The 21,521-nt window shown below is 38.4% G+C and overlaps 2 protein-coding genes across 2 annotated transcripts; both read left to right on the top strand.

Moving 5' to 3' along the window:
• The first annotated feature begins 3,182 nt into the window (after window positions 1–3,182).
• Window positions 3,183–8,090, top strand: LOC108680947 (probable serine hydrolase). The gene is made up of 5 exons (XM_047881259.1): window positions 3,183–3,793; window positions 4,616–4,848; window positions 5,155–5,415; window positions 6,079–6,083; window positions 6,332–8,090. Exons 1-5 carry the CDS (start codon window positions 3,736–3,738, stop codon window positions 6,543–6,545), a joined length of 771 nt encoding a protein of 256 aa, XP_047737215.1. The 5' UTR covers window positions 3,183–3,735; the 3' UTR covers window positions 6,546–8,090.
• Window positions 8,091–9,868: 1,778 nt separating this feature from the next.
• LOC108680953 (S-phase kinase-associated protein 1) lies at window positions 9,869–20,447 on the top strand. Its single transcript, XM_018169885.2, has 5 exons — window positions 9,869–9,980; window positions 15,226–15,299; window positions 17,482–17,584; window positions 18,002–18,177; window positions 19,287–20,447. The coding sequence occupies exons 3-5, from the start codon at window positions 17,482–17,484 to the stop codon at window positions 19,494–19,496; spliced, it is 489 nt and encodes a 162-aa protein (XP_018025374.1). The 5' UTR covers window positions 9,869–9,980; window positions 15,226–15,299; the 3' UTR covers window positions 19,497–20,447.
• Window positions 20,448–21,521: the final 1,074 nt, after the last annotated feature.

Genomic DNA, 21,521 nt, shown 5'->3' with positions numbered 1-21,521 from the left:
CGGTGCCCCCCATTTGCAAACTATGACACTTTCCTAAAATTTGTCTTTTGCATATGTAGCTAGAAGAGTTCTACTACAATGCACCATAACCTGGAGTTATTTTACCAAAAAATAAAATTGATTTTACCACCCGGTCAAAGAAACCCCAAGAGCTGGGGTAACAAAGACCATAACTTTTTTTGAAATTACATCAAAACTATGAGAGGCAGGAGCCAGCAATTTATGGTGAGTAAAGCTAGAGTATAGACCTGTATTTTACATGTTTCAATTTAAGTTTAACTTATCTATTAAAAAAATGGCATCATTTTGAAAAAAAAGTGGTCAAAGTTACCCCATTTTATGGTAATTATCAATATTGAATGAATATCATCTCAACAAAGGAAAAATTGATAGAAATCACAGAAAATGTCATTTATTCTACATCTGTAAAGGAAGAGGACTTCAGAGTACTGTTAGTAATGGATAAGTACCGTCAAAAGGGGTAAAAAGGGACGGTTTTGAGCGTTTTTTGTTAATAACTTCTTACCATGAAACATTTCATAAACAAGTTTGGGCTCATTTTAAAGATCTTTGCAAGGGCTATTGTATGGCATCTCCAAAAAAATTCCATATGATATTTGTAAGGTGCTAGACGCAATGTAAAAGGCTCCTGAATTAATCTGGAAATGGGGTAAAAAGGGACACTTGAAATAAAACTTAATTTTAAACATTTGAAGCATGCAGAGTGTACTCATCTATTACTAACTGAAGTCCTCCTCTTCCTTTGTATATGATGTAAATGTAGAATAAATGAAATTTTCTGTGATTTTTACATGGTTTTTCTTCATTGATATAATATTACCTTATCCATACATTACTGTATTCTTAATGTGATATTTCTGTATCTATGGACATGCCATTGAGCATTGACAACGACCTTGTCCACTGCAAGCTTCATATCAGCAGCCATGTAGCATTTCTTCTGTATCTGTAAGCTTACGGGTTGGTTTGTAATTTTGCACAATCTTAATCAAGTCAAATGATTTCACTATAACAAAAAAGATTTTAAAAAACATGTCTGAAACAGGAAAGAATATTTTAGTGAAAACTATCATATTTTTTGGAGAAATAAATCATAGTTTAGGTTAATTACTTTTCATTCTTTGTTGCCCAGTGCTCAATTCTATCTGTGACATTCTATGCACAATTTTGTGATGACTGATGCAGTAATTTTTTATTAAGTGAATTTTTTTTTCACCGAGCGAGGTAAATGTAGTACTCAAAATTCTTTGTTATTAATTGATTTTTTTCATTAACTGGAGCCTTTGGTAACCAAGGTTCTACTGTAAATGCAATTTTAGGGGTGTCCCTTATTAACCTCGGGGGGAGGGGGGTGTCCCTTATTACCCCGTTTTGCAGAAATGGCCACCATTTTTTCTTGGAATGAGATATGCAAATTCTGTCAATCATGTTTTTAAGCCAACACTAGTGTGCAACTTTTATGTAAGTAAAATTTTTCAATATGACAAATATTTTTTCTGCTACAGACCTTAGCAGAGGTACTTTTCAAAAATCTCACTTTCACACTTTTTTTCAGGAATTTTTAGAGGTAATAAATGTATGATTTCTCAACTTGCTTTATGCTGCATAGATAGTAAAAATGATTAACTTTACACCACTGTTTTTAGTTTTGCAATATTTTAATTAGTTTAGCTGCTACAACATTTCTACAAAATGTTAGAGGACTGTCCCTTATTACCCTGCCCATCCCTTTTACCCATTTGATGGAACACTCTTCATGCTTCAAATGTTTTAAAATTAAGTTTTATTTCAAGTGTCCCAGATTACCCCATTCCAGGGGTATTTAGGGATGCTTTTATTTTGCTTCTGGCATCTTACAAATAGCATATGGAATTTTTCAGAGATGCCATACAATAGCCTTTGCAAAGAGCTTTAAAATGAGCTGAAACTCGTTTATGAAATGTTTCATGGTAAGAAGTTATTAACAAAAAACCCTCAAAATCATCCCTTATTACCCTGTTTGATGGTATGCTAAGGTAGGTTAGTGTAGGCTTGGCAGGTTAGGTTGGGTTAGATTTAGTATTAAAATCACTTGGTTGCTTAAGTCGCAAATTTACCAGGAATTTAAAAGTAAAGAAAATAGCCAAAAAGTTCACCATTTCTTATAAGAGAAAACATTTTGGAGTCCAGCTCCATCATCAGTTACATTTAAGTAAGGTACGTTAAGCTTACAGTAAGGTTTGTGTATATGGTTATTGTTTATACAGATGGGAGTGCATTGTTGTTTGTGTTTTTTTGTGTAAAGGTGTGTATGTTTTTTGAGTACTTGGCCAGTGTTGCTGTTGTATAGGTAGTATTGAATTTTTGAAGTTTGTGCATTGAGATTGAAATTAACTGAAAATATAGGTGGGTTATTTTGAGATAGGTAAAGGAATTTATTATTAGAATGTATTAGAATGTTGTTATTACATAGTTATATTCTGTTGGTGTGTGTTTTTATGTGTATTGTATGGCGGTGTGTTGTATTGTATGATGCTGATAATTACTAATAATGGGGGCTGCATGTATGTCGGGGGTCTCTGTATGAATTATATCTAACTATACCTACTATCTAATTGTTGAACAAAAGTTCCTGATAAGGCTATGAAATTCCAATTTTATTGAAAAATTTGTCACTTTGTAGCTGCAAGACTTTTTAATAACAAATTCTAATCTTGATTTAGTATAGAATCATAGTCAGTAAGATGTGACTAGTGTGTGGGAATCTGTCCCATTCATTAACTGTTTTGTGCAACAAAATTCACAAAAAATTTTGACCATGGACAGTAAGCTACTGCAAAAAAAAAACAGTGGATTGGCAACAAAGTGTCTATCAATGTTGAATTGTACAAGGTACATCACTAAGAAATGTGTGGCTAGCATGTAGGTTGATTGCTTGGCCAAGGAGTATGGCCAAAATAAGGCACAATCTCTACAATCTTGGGTCAGAAAGATGCATTTATGTAAAGATATGTTTGCTGTAGAAATGAACTAGGTATGTTAGGGACAGAGTTTCTGCAAAAATAAAGTTTGTAAGGTGGGTTTTATTGTACATGTATAATACGTAATGTAATAATTCATGAATAATATTTTCATGAATATTGTACATGAATAATTTTTACACCAGGTTGTATATTTTTTACAGGTACCAGCTATAATAACAACACATATACCTGTATCAAAAGCAAAGGTTTTTTTCTTCTTGCCTTTAGCTTCATTCCTAAATCTGATTTAGGTTTGCAAATTAGCTCTAGATTCTCAGCATTAACAATTGCAGAGCTTTTAACTAATAAAAGTAATTTTTTAATTCTTTTAACTAAAATGCAATTTATTTATGTTACCAAAACAGAATGCTTGGAATGAATGAGGATACTAAGTATTTTTTTATTGACATGTCTCATCAGGAAAAATTTAGTTAAAGTTCTTTGCCAAATTGTTGTTTGCTTAATATCTGTACACCGTGAGAGTGGCTCTCAATTAACAACGTTCACAGCTCTCTCACTTTTCCGAGTTAGATTATTTTAGATTAATTAATTATAAATTATTTCCGAGTTAGATTAATTCGCGAAAATTAACGCTGTGCTCAACTTTGTGCGGCCCACACGCCGCATTTCGCGTGTGTGTTCACCGCAACACTTCCAAAAACATCCCTTCAAATACACCACAACTCTAGGCAGAGTTCGCTGGTCTTCCAACATGGTGGACGAAGAGCCTGTGGAGTTCCAAGTGGCTGTTCCCTACGGTCACATCGCGGGTAAGTTGCAGCTGATTCCTGGGCTGTGTTCAGCTTCATGACTGCTTGTGAAATGTAATGATGTTGTACATAGTTGGACTGTACAATACGAGTTGGACTGTACAATACGTCTACACTTTCTAATTTATAAGAGATCCCACAATTACTTTGTATGTTTTGTGTTTGTATCAAGCGTAAAAATACTGCGCACGTGAGCTACGATATACTGTCAGAGCCACTTGTCTGCGCTGCCAGATCATAAATCTATCAGCTACAGACTAGCACCATGACACAAGAAAAGTAAACGCACGGGCTTCATAAGTTTTTGATTGATCTGTGAATGGTATCACTTATTTTAGTGAAAATCACTGTATCGTGATTTTGGTGTAGTGAGCATTACATAGAGCAAGGTTTTTTGTTACACATTATACGGCTCTACGAGGTACTGGAGATGGGCCGAAGACACGCACATGTATTGCGGTAAGAGGCCAACACAAGAAGAGGCCGAAGACACGCACATGTATTGCGGTAAGAGGCCTACACAAAAAGAGGCCGATAGACTCACCGCGACTCAGAATGACACCTCTGCATCGCGGTCACATATCAGAGCCACACTCACTACATTGAGGGCTTAGGATGGTTGTCATCAAATAAAAATGATTTGTTGATACACGCAGTTAGGTTGAAATGAACAGGGGTTTGTTGATATCCATGTTTATATATAAAAAATACAAGAGCCGCGCATACGACGTCATTGCGATAGCTCAGCACCTGAAGAGCACCTCACTGTCCTCTACTGTGTGTATAACCTCAACTACACTGACAATACATCTCTGTGTACAGGCAAGGTGTGGCGTGCCGGTGCCCCATGTGCAGTACTGTGCCTGCACGGCTGGCAGGACAACGCTGGCACTTTCGACCACCTGGCGCCGCTGCTGCCCCGCCACCTCTGCCTCGTCGCAGCCGACTTCCCCGGCCACGGGTATTCCTCGCACAGACCGCGCGGCGTCTCGGACAGCTTCGTCGAGTACCTCGTCAGCATCGACCAGCTCGTGCAGCACTTCGGCTGGAGCCAGGTGAGATGACGGCGGTCATGTTGCGTGATTAGGGCTCTAGCTTAGTAGGGATTTACTTATAGAGATTGTGAATTTGTTCAATTCAAAAATCCTTACAGGTGTGAGATTGCGATCTTGAATGTTCAGGCCGCTGTCACTATTCTTGTGGCAATGATTTCCTATTTGAAGAAGGTGATCTTTAATTTTGAAACCGCGGTCTTGGATATCAAAATTATTATCTCGGATCTTGAGATCACCATATTTTATCTCGGATCTCGGATAGCCCTTAAAATTATCGACAAAATTGAGTCACGCTGCTGCCGTCAGGTGGTGATCATGGGCCACAGCATGGGCGGGGCAGCTGGCATGCTGTACGCAGGCGCTCGTCCTTCTCTCGTGCACTCTCTGGTGCTCCTAGACGCCCTCAAGCCCATACATGTGGAGCCTGCCAAGCTGCCCGCCAGGACGGCGGCCGCCCTCGACGCCGTCGCTCAGATCGAGCGCAAGCTGAGCGGCCCCAAGCCGTCGTACACGCACGAGGAGCTGCTGCAGCGAGCCATGAAGAGCCACGAGATGTCCGTAGGTGAGGCCTGACCTCGCCATAGGTGAGGGCTGACCTCGCCATGGGTGAGGCCTGACCTCGCCATGGGTGAGGCCTGACCTCGCCATGGGTGAGGGCTGACCTCGCCATGGGTGAGGCCTGACCTCGCCATGGGTGAGGCCTGACCTCGCCATGGGTGAGGGCTGACCTCGCCGTAGGTGAGGGCTGACCTCGCCATAGGTGAGGGCTGACCTCGCCATAGGTGAGGGCTGACCTCGCCATAGGTGAGGGCTGACCTCGCCATGGGTGAGGCCTGACCTCGCCATGGGTGAGGGCTGACCTCGCCATGGGTGAGAGCTGACCTCGCCATGGGTGAGGGCTGACCTCGCCATGGCCATAGGTGAGGCCCTGTCTCTTATACACATCTAGATGTGTATAAGAGACAGGTACAAGTGCGTCCACTGTTCCCTTATAATAACAGTACAAGTGCGTCCACTGTTCCCTTATAATAACAGTACAAGTGCGTCCACTGTTCCCTTATAATTTTTGATTGATCTGAAGCGCTAGAAACCTCTCCCTACTACTACTACTATTTATAATTTTGGTCAATGACATCATAATGCGCACGTGTAGTTATGTTGTGCCATGCTACGTTGTGATTTATTTGAAAATTGAATAATCTTTTTGTATATTCTATTAAACTGTTACAGCTGTTGTTAGAAATATAAAATTCTACTCATGAGGCTTCTCCTAGAAGCATTTTGGCATGTGCGTTTGTTGCAGAGACTAGAGATATTATTATTATACTTCTGGGTTTAAAACACCTCCGTTGCTCTGTGATGGCATCACTCAAATCGCTATCGCTCGGGTATCATAATACGTACATTTGACTATTCCTAAAATAATATAGTATATTACATTTTATTTTCAATTCATTTAACTGAATTAAATCGCTATCTTCAGACAAAGCTGCAGCGAGTTTATTCTCTGCGAGGTGGATGGCAGCCACCACGTTCATCTGGTAGCACCGGAGCGAGTGTCGCCGCATATCGCGAGCTTCCTCGCACAAGACAAGATCCCTCACAACAACATTGGTAATGGCGGCAAGAGTGACGATGATGCCAGCATCGTGAGCAAGATTTTGAGGAACAATTTCTGTCATACGGCTCGCCTTTAACATGCCACATAGGAAAATTTCTTTGCCGCTGCTGTCAATGTGCCAATTAGTCAATCTCATTCGTCATCTATGAGATAGTCCATCATTAGGCTAGTTTGTCGTCTCTACATTCACTCTCCACCTTATTATAATAACGGTATGATTCCTGTCAGTAAGGAAATTGCTGTGTTTGAGCACCTAACACAAGAATATATCTTGTATCTTTGCTTAATCTTCTTAAACGATTAAAACAATAAGATGAAAAATTTATATGGAGGGAACCTACTGGATTCCGCATTGAGTTCTGCGTCTTTGGCACTTGCCTTCGAACTTCGAATAATTAAAATGTAACTCCTTTTATAGGCAAAAGAAGAGAGAATTTTCCCTCGTGGCAAGTTAAGGCTTACTTTCAATTAGTTAACATATTCGTTTTCTGTGGGTTGTCTTTTGATTCTTCGCTTCCCTGATTCTATTAAACTTGTATAATGGTTATCAAAAGAAGCACTAAATATTGATAAATATGTTCTCTATACCTCACATGTATTAACCTAATGTGATAAAGCCAAAAATTTTTATTTATTCAAATTAAGTGTCTGCTGTTGCAAAGACTTTACTAAAGAGCTGTGAGACGTCACAGTTATTTTCTTGTACATATTTGGTGTTGAGGGTCTCTATAAGATTTTGTTCATAGAATTTTTATTGTTTGTGTCAACTGATTGATTTATTCGAATTATTCGGGCTCATGTCTTTTCTTTGACATTCGTTGATTAATTTATTATTAGATGAAATATAAGATTTATATCTGAGTTTAGATAGGTTCTATTTGTTTTCCATAAGCTATAGCAGGATGATGAGAGAGTGGCAACATTATATTATTAATTATTATATATGGGATTACAGGATGAGGCACGATGAGGTATTATAAGAGTAGTTGAGAAGGTGGAGTTAACGACACAAACGCTAGTAGGACAAGCGGGTGCCGGAGCCGATAGACGTGGTGGATGCGTTTAAGGTTAGGCTGAGATGGACTGCAGCTAAGAGGTGTTGGTCTGTGACTGACTGGTGGTAAACTTGAAGAGCTTATACAGAGACTTACTACAATGACGTCACGGAAGGTGACGTGAAGGATACTACTGACAGCATGGGTGGTGACGTACGAATCAAGTCGCCTGACATTTTTGTGCCTTATTATCAATTTTTATGTGCAATAGTACTTTTTATTAGGTTTTTATACGGTCGTGAAATGAACGTATTGGCGTGACCGTATTTGTGCCTCTGTAGATGTTTACAGAATCAATAAACGCGTCTTTGTTTTGTTACTAGTATGCCTGAATTATGTTTTTTTGTTTCGCTGTTATTCTCTTGGTTGTTTTTTAATTTTTATTTCATCCCTATATTGAAATGTACGCACACTGACACTTAGTAATTGATCACAGTGTATTGTTTGCAAGATTTTCGTGGCGAAACTCAAGCGGTGAAGCATACTTATCATTCTTTCGGTCGAGAATCTGTCAGCTCTGTGAGGCCGTTGCTTAATCGGTGCTAAATAAACTATACTTTGATTTAGTTTCTTTTTATGAGATTCACTCACATAAATTATTTGCTTATATAAAGGGTTTTTTTATCACCGTACAAGTTTGCGATACATTTTTATGGTTATTGTGATGAATAAAATGCGTGTTTACTAGAATAGAGTTCCTAGGTAACATTACCGTTTAGGGGCTGTGCAATGCAGAGGTGTGTACCGACTTCGATTTGAAGGCTGGGTCGCTGTGTGTGAATGGGCGTATGCACAAGGCCAATCAAGTGAAAGAGGATTATCAACATAGCCATATCGGCTTTGAAGAATAGGCCGATTTGATCTGTCGCCATTGCTCCATGTGTTATAAAAAAAGTGGTGTCAGCGTTGAGAATTTGGCCTTACCTGGCCTGTCGCCCATACTACACACAGAAGTGTAAGTAGTGCAAGTTTCTTGAAACGAAACTCGCCGATCAAATCTTGCTGTGCTTGTTCACCTCGGAATTTTTACACCAAGCATAGAGTTTCAAACCCGCTCCTCATTGCTCCAACCTTGGACTTTACCACTCGCTTACGAATACTTACCCACATCGAAGGCACGGCGATTGCGGCGTGAATGAAAGTGTTGAGCACATGATCTGATATTGGAATGTGAAGCGAGTGAAATATAGAACAGGTTATGAAGGAGGTGATTTTAAGAACAGAAAGTTTTTGATAAGAAAGTCATTAAGTTTTTGATGGCAACGGAAGCTAAGCCCCCAGCTGATGAATAGGATTTGAGTGAACTGTCAATTTCACTTACGCCTAACAACATCTTTATTTTAGTACAACATATACAAGGAGTACTGCTCGCTAATAGGAATAATAACCTATTCAGGCCAAATTGTAGCGTATTTGTCGGTATTTCTTGTAAAAAAATGAACAAAAAATTATTTAGGGGGCTTTTACAATATTTTATGGGGGCTTAAGCCCCTCTAGAATATTCCTGAGCCCCTAGATGATTTATGTTCATTTACTATTATAATTATTAATTCAAATTAGTTTTGTTTATAAAGAAAATGCCTAAATATTCAATATATTGTGGCCTGAGTATAAGTTGGAATAAATCATCATACAACCCGTCATTATTAACTTGATTATGATAAAAAAAAATCTGCGAAGACAAGCTGCCCACCTATCTTGTGACACCTCTCGGACAAAAACGCGGCCTGTCTCACGGCCGTGCCTCAAGAAATTCATCGTACATGGAATAGCTTCCAAACTACTGAACCGATTTCAGTGAAACTTGGTATATAGATTTCTGGAAGATATTCCATGTGAGGCACGGCCGTGAGACAGGCCGCGTTTTTGTCCGAGAGGTGGCCGTGTGACGGCCTAGGGTGACTAGGTGAGTGGATTTCATTGATAGGTTTGTCGAAGAGAGCAAATGTGATTGTAAGTGAGAGTGTAACGTAATATTTGGAGAGGATGTTGCGTTACGTATTAAAATTTATGTCGATTTTTAATTCTAATGTAGATAGTCAATTAGTCAAAATTTCCTCTTTGATAATCAAAATAAATCGCATCAAATGGTGCTTGAAGCTCAGGTGTTATGATGGAAATTTTTCGTAAATTGTTGATCAAAAATTTACATCTCATGGTGAATTGCTGTCATTGTTGCTTTATTCAAGTGACCTAAAAATATTTTCAAATTTACGTAACCTGTTCTTTTTTAACCAATGATTACCCATTATTTTATGCGCATTTTTATGCGAGTTTAAAACACACATCAAATTAAAACAAGCAAAAGTTAATTTTTATAATTTTCCTGCAACTTAGCGGAAGGCGCTTCTTCTCAGATGGCAACGAAGTTTAATCGATGCACAGCACCATTTTCGGTGTAGTCGTCATTGTAGACAGCTTTTGTTTTCCTGACTTAAGAAGTTGAATGCAGTGAGGTGAGAAATTACGCTCGTAAATACATTGATGTCCTTGAAGGCTTGATTACTGCGGCGCACGCTGAGAGTGAGAATAAGGAGAATCGTTATTGGGTCGTCGGTCGTGTAGCTCAGATTTCAATAATCATTGAAATTGTTCATTAAAAACGCTGTATTTGTTCAAATCTAGTAGATATAATCATTAATTAATGCATTTAGGTGGAAAATGAGGATTGAGAAGAGAATTTGTGAAGTTGTGGAAGTTAGGTTGGTGGGCCAATTTCATTTTAGTTTAACGGTATTATCAGTAGGTACCTATTCAGTTGAGCAGCTGCACAATGTTATATATCTAGTCTACCGTAAAGCAGCTTTCACACAGGGCGGCAAGTACCGCGCGCGCAAAAATGCCGGGGCAGTATTTACCGCGCAATCTTTCACACGAGGCGGTTTTTACCGCTGGAATCTATGTCTTGCAGTGCTGTTTTATGCACCATCATTCCATCTCTATGTTTATGTACCTAACAATATTTCTATTTCGAAATATATCTCTATGTGAGAATAATGTAAATACAATTCTATGGAAATAGGCCTACCTATATATTTTATGGAAAATATCTATATCTTTTATGAAATATATCTCTATCACTTTTTTGAAACGTATATTTATCAATGTATATCTTTGTTTAACAGTATTGATGTAACGATATTCATGTACCAATATTTATGTAATAATATCAGTATATATGTCATGCAGACAGTGATGCAGTGCTGTTTATTATGTGCCTAAAATATGGCCCCACTGTCTGTAACTGTAACAGTAACACACTAACTAAGATGTGGCATAAAAACCGCCCAGTGTGAAAGATTACATTGAATGCCATTGCAAGCTAAACTGTCACGGCAAATCTACCGCCGCAGTTTTAGCAGACAGCAGTTAGCACGACGCGCGGGCGTCAGGCATCAAAGTCTACGCCGCGGTAAATGCTGTCATGTGTGAACAGCAGTGCACATTTCGTTTGTCCGCTAAGGTTCGGTGATAAATACTGTTGGACGCTGGCAGTACTAACTGTCCTGTCCTATGTGAAAGGGGCTTAAGACTTACGTTGTTCGTTGAATATTATACGTCAAGTTATCAAACGGATGGTGTATTAGGGGATGTAATACACCTAATAAACTCGTGGAATGTGGGAAATCACTCGTGTACTTGTAGTTCGCCATTCAATTGTTGACTTTCCTCCTAATCCACTATGCAGAGAGTGGATGAATATTGCAAGATCTTTGGTGACGCTTCAGTAGCAAAATTTATGCCTTCAGAAGATCTTGCCAACACATTTCGATTGAAATTCTCGCATTTATTATATTTGTCATTCTTCAGCCAACTATTTAAAAAAAGTAAGGTTTCCGGTATGTTGGATGGATCAGGATGCAGTGAAGCTTGACCGGAAATCAGTGGTGATGAGTTCCCGGCAAAAAAATGTGAACATCAAGTTTACGATTAGGGTAAACGCGGTATATTCAGACACATTAAGGACGCATCGAGAAATGAAAAACTATAAAAAAAACGTATGCGTTACGTAAGTTCTGTTGCCTTCACTTGACTCTCAAAACACTTCACTACGCGTCAGCAACGATGAAACATCAACAAAATTTGCCATAATAATAATATAATGATAATAATAATAATAGCGGTTTCAGCGTTATTAGGCCGTAGGCCTGTTGCCGATTCTTAACATCGCAGAACATTCGCAGCATTTTGCGGGCTTGAACTCGCAACTCACTGCTACAATTCTGCTGTGCTTAACCGCCGGCCTCCTTGCCGATTCTGACCAGAAACTGGCGCACACAGCTGGGATCGAACCCGCGCCTCTCTGCGCCAATCAATTGGTACTCTGAACTTTAACCACTGGGCCACCCTGCCCAGTTATTTATTATTTATTTATTAAAAATATTTATTAAAAAGCCTTTAGAATGGAAACCTACCAAATCCCTATATTCCGTCACTTTGTGTGGCAACATCCGACACGTGGTGAGTCGTATTGCGTCAGCGCTTCAAATTTAACTGATACGTATTGGCAATACGGTATTGCCCACATCCACGTGTTCGAATTCCGTTTGCTGTGTGAGCTGTATTGGGATACAACACGGCTTTGAATTAGAACACTAACGAATATTGAACACTACTTAATTACGTTTTAATTAACAGCTATTAGGCTTTTAATTAAGCAAATTTCAATTTTTTGTAAAAAGCTTTGAACGATCTGTGTGTGTCCAATTCAAGTTGTGTCGGAATTAGTTTTCATGTGTCGAAATCCAACATCTCAACTTAATCATCTATTAATTTATTTACAACTTGAAATCAGCGAATACAAGTATACTTAAAGGATTCCTAATATATTCACAGACGTATTTAAGTCTCAAACTATAATATTCTTCCTATAAAAACAGTTATTCACTAATTTGGTAGAGCCATGTCAACTGTCAAATTTGACACATTTTTCGATGATCTCACCACGTGGCATGCATTGTCTCTTTGGATCTCAATATTTTCCCACTAGATGGCCAAGACCTAGTGTTTTTGCAGTATTTCGACACGCAAATGTATGACGTCACCATTTCAACCATCAATGAACGCATGGAACTAAAACAAAGCTTAATATAAAGGAAAAGCTGGAGAGGTGACGGAATTACCTACGATGTCGGAATATACCGCGTTTACCCTACATAGTTGCGGTCACATTAGAGCGGTCAGACTGCATTATCGCATGTTCAGTTGACACTTGCTGTAAAATCGGACTGTTTTTAGGGTAAAATTAGTTTTTTTGGGGTAACACATGCATGCAACCTTGTAAATAAGTTTGTGGCTTGTAAATAGTTTTTCATTACTCAGCGCAGCGTAAATGGCTTCTCATTAAAAATTTCCAGGCAACGCATCTTAAAATTACCCGGCAACGCTTAGGGCTTAATAACCCATATATTGGCAATGCTGCATCCACCCTCTGCCCCCTGGCTCCTAATCACAGGTAGTCCTAGTTGGGATTGGGAAAGATGCTACTGTCCACTGTAAAAACAACTGTCAACAGCCACACAGATGTTGCCAATAGGCAGAAGTTAGGTACTGCACTTTTTTGGGCCCTTGGCTACTTGTCATTGCATTGGAATAGCAATCATATAAATCTGGAAGACTGGAATTTCTGGTCACTAGTCTGGTCAGAACCCTGAACCTCTGCCAGGGGCCAGCCTCAGAGGATGGTTTGAACTTTGAAGATAACTTGAAAGAAAAAAAACGCAATATTACACATTTTTTCTGATTGGGCTGGAAAAGGCATGAAACAAAAGCATCTAAAATTAGTAATTACCCATGTGAATAGAGTAAATTGGGAAACTTGAATTAAACCTAAATTTAAAACATTTGAAATGTGCAGAATGTATTTGTTAGGTAATTACTAATAGTACTCCAAAGTCCTCCTCTTCCTTTGTAGCCTAAATGAAGTAGATGTAGAAAATTGACATTTTCTGTGATTAGTGTACTGTCTAACAGGATAATAAGGGATGGGCAAAGTAAATTGTGACAGTCATCCCACATTTTGTAGGAATGTTGTAGCACCTAAAGTCCTAAGCTATTCAAAACTGAAAATAGTGGTGTAAAGTTCAATATTTTTACTATCTATGCAGCATAAAGCAATTTAAGAAATCACACATTTAGGGTAGACACACCATATTTTGACATTGTGGGTAATTTTGACACTTCTCAACTTTTCTGTCACACTCTGTTAAGTGTGACACTCTCTGTTGAGTTCTGTGACACTCTGTTAAGATCCTCAGAGTCAGCGCGAAAGACCACGTCACCCAGTGAGAACATCGAAACACGTGTCGAAATTGATAGTTAACCTTGCTCTACCAAATAGTGATGAACTGATTGTGTAGAAAGAATATTATGGTTTGAAACTTTTAAATGTCTGTGAATATATTGGGAATCCTTTTAGTATACCTGTATTTGCTGATTTTAAGTGGTAAATAAATTAATAGATGATTAAGTAAAGAGACGGTTTTAGACACTTAAAAACTAATTCCAACACAGCTTGGAATTAGACACACACAGCTCGTTCCAAGCTGTGTCCAAAAATTAAAATTTTCTTAATAAAAAGCTCAATAGCTCGTAATTAAAAGCTTAATTAAAAAATTAAAATTTTCTAATTAAGCTCATTCCGAGCTGTCATATTCCGATACAGCTCACACAGGGAGTATGAATTCCAACACAGGGCATTGGAATTAAGAATTAGTAAGAGTTTGAAGCGCTGTCAAAATTAGTCTCACAATATGCGAAATTTCGTGACACACACAGATTTGGAATTCAGCAATTTTGTAGATTTGAATTCTGAAGGCTTTTAAATAAATGGCAACAGTTTATGATGTCTCATCATTGCTGGCGAATAGTGTGGTGTTTTGAGAGTGACGTAAAGCAATCAGAACTTGAGTTATGCATATGGTGATATTTTTATAGCCATTCATGTATTAAAATCACTACCATTATATCTTGAAGCAATAAATCATTGTTTCAGTTACTTTTCATTCTATGTTGCATGGTGCACAATTCTTGATAACTGATGATGCATTAATTTATTCAGTGAAATTTTTTTAAAGCATGGTAAATGTAGTCATAGTTCTGTTGTTGATTGATTTTTTCATTAACTGGAACCTTTGATTATTGAGATTCTACTGTAGATGTGTTTCTAGGGGTGTCCCGTATTAAACCAGGGTGATGTTCCTTATTACCCATATTGTGGAAATGGCTGCCATTTTGTTTTGGATTGAGGTTCAAAAATTAGGTCAATGAAGGTTTAAAGCTGATGCCTATCTGCAACTTTTTTCAAGCAAAATTTCTTAATGCAGCCTAATCATTTTTCACTACAGACCTTAGCAGAAGTACCTTTTCAAAATATCACTTGTAAACATTTAGAAATGTTGACATACTGTATACACCACTCTTTTTAGTTTAGCAAGATTTTTATTATTTTTCCTGCTATAACATTTTTACGCCCTGTAATTGGACTGTCCTGATTTACCCATCTGCTCCTTATTACCCTGTCTGTCCCTTATTACCCATTTTGATGGTACTGTAATACTATAATTAGACTTTACTAATTGTGTTTGGTGTATGCTAGCAGCGTATCATTTATGTAAATTATTAAGCTTATTTTACATCAGTCTTAATTTATTTGTTTTGCAGGAATTGCCAGTTTAATTTTCGCAATTGCTATTTTTTCAGATACAGTGACTAAGTTGACTGCTACTAGTGAGTAGTGAGGAATTTTTCATCTGATCAACCAATATCCTATAAAGGTAAGACTTCTTTTCTTCATTATTTATCAACTATGCTGCTAATTTAGATTTTAAATTTACACTGAAATATCTTCTGATAATGACTTTAAAATTGTACTTGGTTGTGCCATTGACACAGCTCAGCAGGGAATATTAGCAAAATTTTCAAATATTTGCAGGTGAAAAAATAGTACATCCAATGATTATTGAGTCTGTGGTAAAATTCACCCCTTTTTGTCTTTCTGAAGAAAGTAGTAAAGCGCCATAGGAATTTGTAAAATTTACTGTAAGCACGGATGTTTTTGTCCTTCATGTGTGGCTTCTACCTGATTTTTGACTCTGGATCAGAGCNAAATTCACCGCTTTTTGTCTTTCTGAAGAAAGTAGTAAAGCGCCATAGGAATTTGTAAAATTTACTGTAAGCACGGATGTTTTTGTCCTTCATGTGTGGCTTCTACCTGATTTTTGACTCTGGATCAGAGCCACCGGCTTGCTCAACTTTGTGTGGACAAGCTAGCAGCTTTCTATCAGCATAATCAATTTTTGGTGTATAATTAATTTTGAATTTACAGTGAAATAGCAATGTTTTGTTGGCCTTAAAGTTCTAAAAGTAGACTAGTAAGTATCCTCGATTCAAAGATTCTTGCATCTGGGAAATACTTGGTTAGCTTAAGCTTCAGAACTACAAAAAAATCTGAATTGAATGAATTATCTTACAAAATTATGAAGTCCCTAAAATGTATGTGACCATCTGGGGTGTAATATTTCAGTATTATGTGGGACATGTATAGATATGCTGTTGAGCAGGGGTGCAATTCCAAGAATTGTGGATCAGATGTTAAAGACTGAATCTAGTATGAATCTAGTATGAATCTAAAGTATGAAAGACTGAATCTAGTATGAATCTAGTATGAATCTAAAGTATGAAAGACTGAATCTAGTATGAATCTAGTATGAATCTAAAGACTGAATCTAGTATGGGAACTCTTGGCTGTTGTATAAATTACCAGAGTTATAGAAGGAAAGTCTGGGTTTAGAATTTCTGGCGCAATTATTATACATGGTCCTGGTTTTGAAGTGTACTAATTAGAAAAGAGTTGCCAACTTGTTTCTGTAGTCTATAATTTGAAATTAAATATTTACTTTAACCCTAAAAATGGCAATAGGAACCTTGGTTATAGAAACAATTATGGCTGTCATAACTCCTGTAATTTGCGGTCTTGAAATTGAGAAATAAAATTATAAAAATAACACGGCTACAGTACATTGCCACTGAGGTTGAGGAAATGTTGCAGTTTTTAAGGCAAAATTGAATGATTTTTATTTTTTCCTGAAATTTAGCTCCTTCATGACTGACTGAATTTATCAGTCCCGAACCACTAGCACAAATAGCATTGACAATATTAAATGTATCCATGATGAAAGAGTTAATGCCTAGAATTAAACCTTAGTCAAAAATTTTCAATGCTTATAATATATGTTCTAAGTGGCTAAATCTTTCCAGAATGCCTGGCATGTCTGCAGCTATTTAATCAGCAGCCTGCCTTTTCTAATACTAGGAGTGTCTAGTAATGTGGTCACACTCTTTATCATCTTGGTCACCATGTCTGTGTGGTATTGAATAGTTGTCTATGATGTGAATTCTTAAAACCCTTTTTTCTCATTGTACCAGATAAAATGGCTGTACCTGGGACAATGAGCAGAAGATGTTTTATTTACTTATTCCACATCATTGCTATTGCCTCTTCTGACATAAAATGCACAGAGATTGAATCTATTACTCTGAAAATATTGAAGAAATGTGCCAAAAATTACTGTTGATTGGCTCTTAATAGTAGCAGAGCAGATATCAGTTCTGTACCAATATTGAACATTTAACTCATTTCTTTCCCACCCTGAGACGTGGTTTAGTCTCCTCAATTTCTGTGTTCTCTATATTGTGTTCCCTTCTCTATACTATTATTTATCCTGGGATTTTGTTTAACGTGTTGAATAATCAGTTCATTATCATAATTAGGTAAACTTTCATTCATACAGTTTTCATGGTATGGCACTACATAGCCTACCTTTGGTAGTTAGGCAAATGAATGACCATCTTAGAAAGAAATGGCTAAAGATTCTTCGTGATTGAAAAAATTTCTTGAAAATCCTACCACTCCATACATAGCTTTGATATATACTAAGTTGAATTATTCCTCCCCAGATGCCGAACATCAAGCTACAGAGCAGCGATGGAGAAGTGTTTGAAGTTGATGTGGAGATAGCCAAGCAGAGCATCACAATCAAGACTATGTTGGATGATCTGGGTGAGACATTAGCATACTTTGTGTTGTAATTATATTAAATGACTTATTTTATTGATTTTGGTCAAAGTATACCACTAATTACTAAAATTGGTTAACTTCATCTTGTGCATATCCTTGACGGAATGAACGACTCTAGCTTCATTATTTACCTCCCATCTGGAAAGTCAGGTTGAAATTTTATTACCCACATCTATATTCATTGAAGATGAATGTATACATTTTCTAAACGCAGCTTATCATTACTTAGTCGTCCTCTCAACATTGCCTGTAGTTTTGTTCAAATTTATTTGTAATTCATATATCATGAGTGGGTAAAGCTAGTCACTTTGATTTTACCGTGTAGGCAAATTTTTCTCGCGTATATGACAGGCATTTTTTTGACGTGGTTCTGCTCAGCCTTAAACCTTGTGTGTGCAGGCATGGATGAAGGGGAGGACGAGGTCGTTCCTCTACCCAACGTCAACGCGGCGATCATGAAGAAGGTGATCCAGTGGTGCAGCTCCCACAAGGACGACCCTCCCCTGCCTGACGAGGATGACAACAAGGAAAAGAGGACTGATGATATTTCGTCTTGGGATGCTGACTTCCTCAAGGTTATTACTGGAAATTAGCTTTCAGATTTTCCACGTTTAGGGTACGCACACAGTGAAAGCAGGTTGCCAGCGTGCTGGTTACCTGCTCAGGCTGCCGCCTGAAACCGTAGAATACAGAAGCCTATTCGTACAGGTTTTCACTGTGAACACTTGTATTATTATACTATGTTCATTCTTGTGGCAGGTTGGAGCAGGTTGGAGCAGGTTGCCAGCGTGCTGGTTACCTGCTCAGGCTGCCGCCTGAAACCATAAAATACAAAAGCCTATTCGTACTGGTTTTCACTGTGAACACTTGTATTATTATACTATGTTCATTCTTGTGGCAGGTTGGAGCAGGGTGCCCGCGCGGGCAAACCTGCTTCCACTGTGTGCGTACCCTTAGTTTAGATGTCCGTAACTGCACTACCTCCCCAATGAGTCTTGCATTACCTCTACAGGAATTTCTTGATGAATTTGTGGCGCTGGACAGCCAATTTTCCTCTCCTGAAAGTCATGTTAATTTCGAATGAAAATCTCACAGCATAAGGTAGTGTGGTTGTCAGCCTTAATTTTGAATATCGTAAGTTTAACTTGTCCATGATACTGCCCATTCTCGAACGTGTCGCTAATCCTAACATTAAATCCTAGATCGATTGGTTTTTATCATTTTATGAATGTGTCGTAACTTGGAAGCATTTTGTTTGAACAATTATACCTCATCTCTACAGATATTGTTCACGAAAAGATTTTTCAAAGTCTCTATCTATTGGTAATTTTAGACATCTTTATCTAGAATTGTTCCGGCATTAACATCGCTTGCACGACAGGTCCAAAGGAGACTGTAACTGGGTTATTAATTTCAGCGAATAGTTAGAACGTAATGCATGCACAATGCGGCCGTGTGACTGCTCGGACCCCTGTCGTTATGATGCGAGCGCAAGTCCTATAATCTCGGACGTCTACGTTTGCAAGCGTTAGTAGTTGTCTAGCTATTAGTTTAGAAAAAAAGTTGCATTCATTTCTAAATTTTGTATAGTCAGTTTTTATGTGAACTGAAGTTTCTATTGTCAAGTCATATCTGCAAATGAATTTGATAATTTTTATCTAGATGTGATTTTTCGTACGCACAGGTAGACCAAGGCACTCTGTTCGAGCTGATCCTGGCAGCGAACTACCTGGACATCAAAGGCCTGCTCGACGTCACCTGCAAGACGGTAGCCAACATGATCAAGGGCAAGTCTCCTGAGGAGATACGCAAGACCTTCAATATCAAGAATGACTTCACTCCTGCTGAAGAGGAACAAGTCAGAAAAGAAAATGAATGGTGCGAGGAGAAATAGGTGCATTACCATAATCTTAGTTTAAAAACTTCTCTGAAGGATATGGAAATTAAAATATGCCTCGTATATCTTGAGTGATTCCTTTTTTAGTTTTCACTTATCGGTGCAATGATGTATCATTGCTACTAATATGCGGAGACCTTTTCAGTTTACCTTCATTAATCTTGATCATAACCATCCAGTATAGCCTTCATCTTGCAGGCATGGACGTCGCATTCTTACGGGTTGTCTGTATTCTAGGATGCATTCTTCATTCCGACGAGTTATTCGTTGGAATTTATAGAAAATAATGGAAATTTTGTGTCTGTCGATTGTAAGAAATGCCAGGACCTTAAGATTCTCCCTCAACTCGCACACCATCTTTCCACCCGTAACGTGTTTTTTCTGCTGTTCTATTTAAACGCTACCGGATCTCTCGTTGTCATGCAATATTCTAGCCTCCTAACCTCGCAACTTCCTCAAGCCGCCAGATGTCCTGCGGGCGGCTTGAGATTTTCTACTTGGGCTAAATTATCAAATTAAGTTGCATTAATATTTTAATCTAGACATTGCAGATAAATAAAATGTATTCCTAAAATTTTAGTAGGCTCTCAATTGCTAAAGTCTAATGCATTAACAAATCCTTGCTTCGGTGAGAAATTTCTCTTGTGCATCAGACTCTTGGCCCATAGTATCATTGTGCTCGGTGCAATTCGGTGGTCGTGAGTTTAATTTATTTTAAATTCGCCCATATATCGTCCGTGCACTCCATGTATATCGAGCAAACTCTCAAGTCAGACTAATAAGACCTGCCTTTTGTGGAAGCCATTCTTAACTTAATTGTCCGGTACTTTCCTTGTTGAATTTCAATTTACAAAAGTTTTTAAGATCAGGGTTTTACCTAGGTTGACAACTGTAACTTCTGTAACTTTTTGAAAGAATGACCTTAAGTATATGTAAGTTAAAAAATTCTGTCAAATACTTTCGTTAACCTAATGAAGACGGGTAGATTTAAATAGAAGTATTGAAGCTGTGGAGATCACCTCTAAAAATTGTGCGAGCCTCCCTTCTCGGCGGGCTGGATTGCGTTCGCCGCTCCAACGGTCTCACCCCATTGAAGCGTGTAACCGATTTTCCTTTCTGGAGTCAGTTGGAACGGGTGATGCTGAACAGCATTGCTGACTTTAAAGCACAGAGTACTCGGTGCAAGAAACTAATTAACAGTGGAAAGAGACCATCCACGGACTCGGGATAGGCCCCCTCGTTTCTAATTTGGCGTTCCTTGAAAACTTGAGTTACAAAGGCCTATGTTGGCATTGCCTGAATCGAAATAGTCTGGTATGGTGGTTGAGAGAAGTTGCCTACCGAAAGAGTTCAACATGGCATTGGTTTAAATATTCAGTATTCTGGAGCACTCCTCGCGCAAAATGTCATTTGTATATTCCGTTTTTTAATTTAAAATCGACTTAAGGTAGCCGCCATTAGAATTCAACTGCGGTGACGCATCACAGCTTAGAAAATGAAGCGAAATTTAAACGTCGTAAACTTAGGGGAGTTTTTCGCTTTTTGGCAGTGTACCCCTGTTTCTGCGCTTACAGCTAGTTGTCTGATCAACGCCTCTGCTAACAGAGGATTAACTCTACCTGATTTTTTGTTTTGAAGGTCGGAAAACTAGGAGGCTCGAAGCTTAATGACGCTAAATGTTGATCAGAACAGCATTAGCAGTTCGATACTTGAGCCGACGGAAACCTGACCTCAAACATAGTTCTGGGCACTTGTCATGCAATTTAGCGGCATTTTCTGGATTGTTTATTTATATATATTCTACGTCATTGACTTGGAGCTATTCGGTGCGACTGCGTGGTGCGGTGGCCTTTTGACGCTTCGGCTACGAGAACGCTTGAATTATTCACGTGGCATTCGTCGCTGAGAACACGCCTCGCTTCAGCCGCTGCCTCCAGAGATCGGCTTGAGATGATACCTGTCGCATCAGTGGTAGGTAGTCTTTTCGAACGTTTACTTGCAGTAATTCTGCATCCTTATTGT

The sequence above is a fragment of the Hyalella azteca genome, unplaced genomic scaffold, assembly GCF_000764305.2.
Source record: "Hyalella azteca isolate HAZT.00-mixed unplaced genomic scaffold, Hazt_2.0.2 contig7447, whole genome shotgun sequence".
Taxonomy (NCBI): domain Eukaryota; kingdom Metazoa; phylum Arthropoda; class Malacostraca; order Amphipoda; family Hyalellidae; genus Hyalella; species Hyalella azteca.
This window is presented reverse-complemented; position numbering and strand designations above follow the sequence as displayed.

Excerpts from the sequence above, each read along its gene's own strand:
- LOC108680953 (XM_018169885.2), top strand. The coding sequence starts at position 17,482 with ATGCCGAACATCAAGCTACAGAGCAGCGATGGAGAAGTGTTTGAAGTT. Across the intron at positions 17,585-18,001 it reads GACTATGTTGGATGATCTGG|GCATGGATGAAGGGGAGGAC; the intron begins GTGAGACATTAG and ends TTGTGTGTGCAG. Across the intron at positions 18,178-19,286 it reads GGGATGCTGACTTCCTCAAG|GTAGACCAAGGCACTCTGTT; the intron begins GTTATTACTGGA and ends TCGTACGCACAG.
- LOC108680947 (XM_047881259.1), top strand. The coding sequence starts at position 3,736 with ATGGTGGACGAAGAGCCTGTGGAGTTCCAAGTGGCTGTTCCCTACGGT. Across the intron at positions 3,794-4,615 it reads TCCCTACGGTCACATCGCGG|GCAAGGTGTGGCGTGCCGGT; the intron begins GTAAGTTGCAGC and ends CTCTGTGTACAG. Across the intron at positions 4,849-5,154 it reads AGCACTTCGGCTGGAGCCAG|GTGGTGATCATGGGCCACAG; the intron begins GTGAGATGACGG and ends TGCTGCCGTCAG.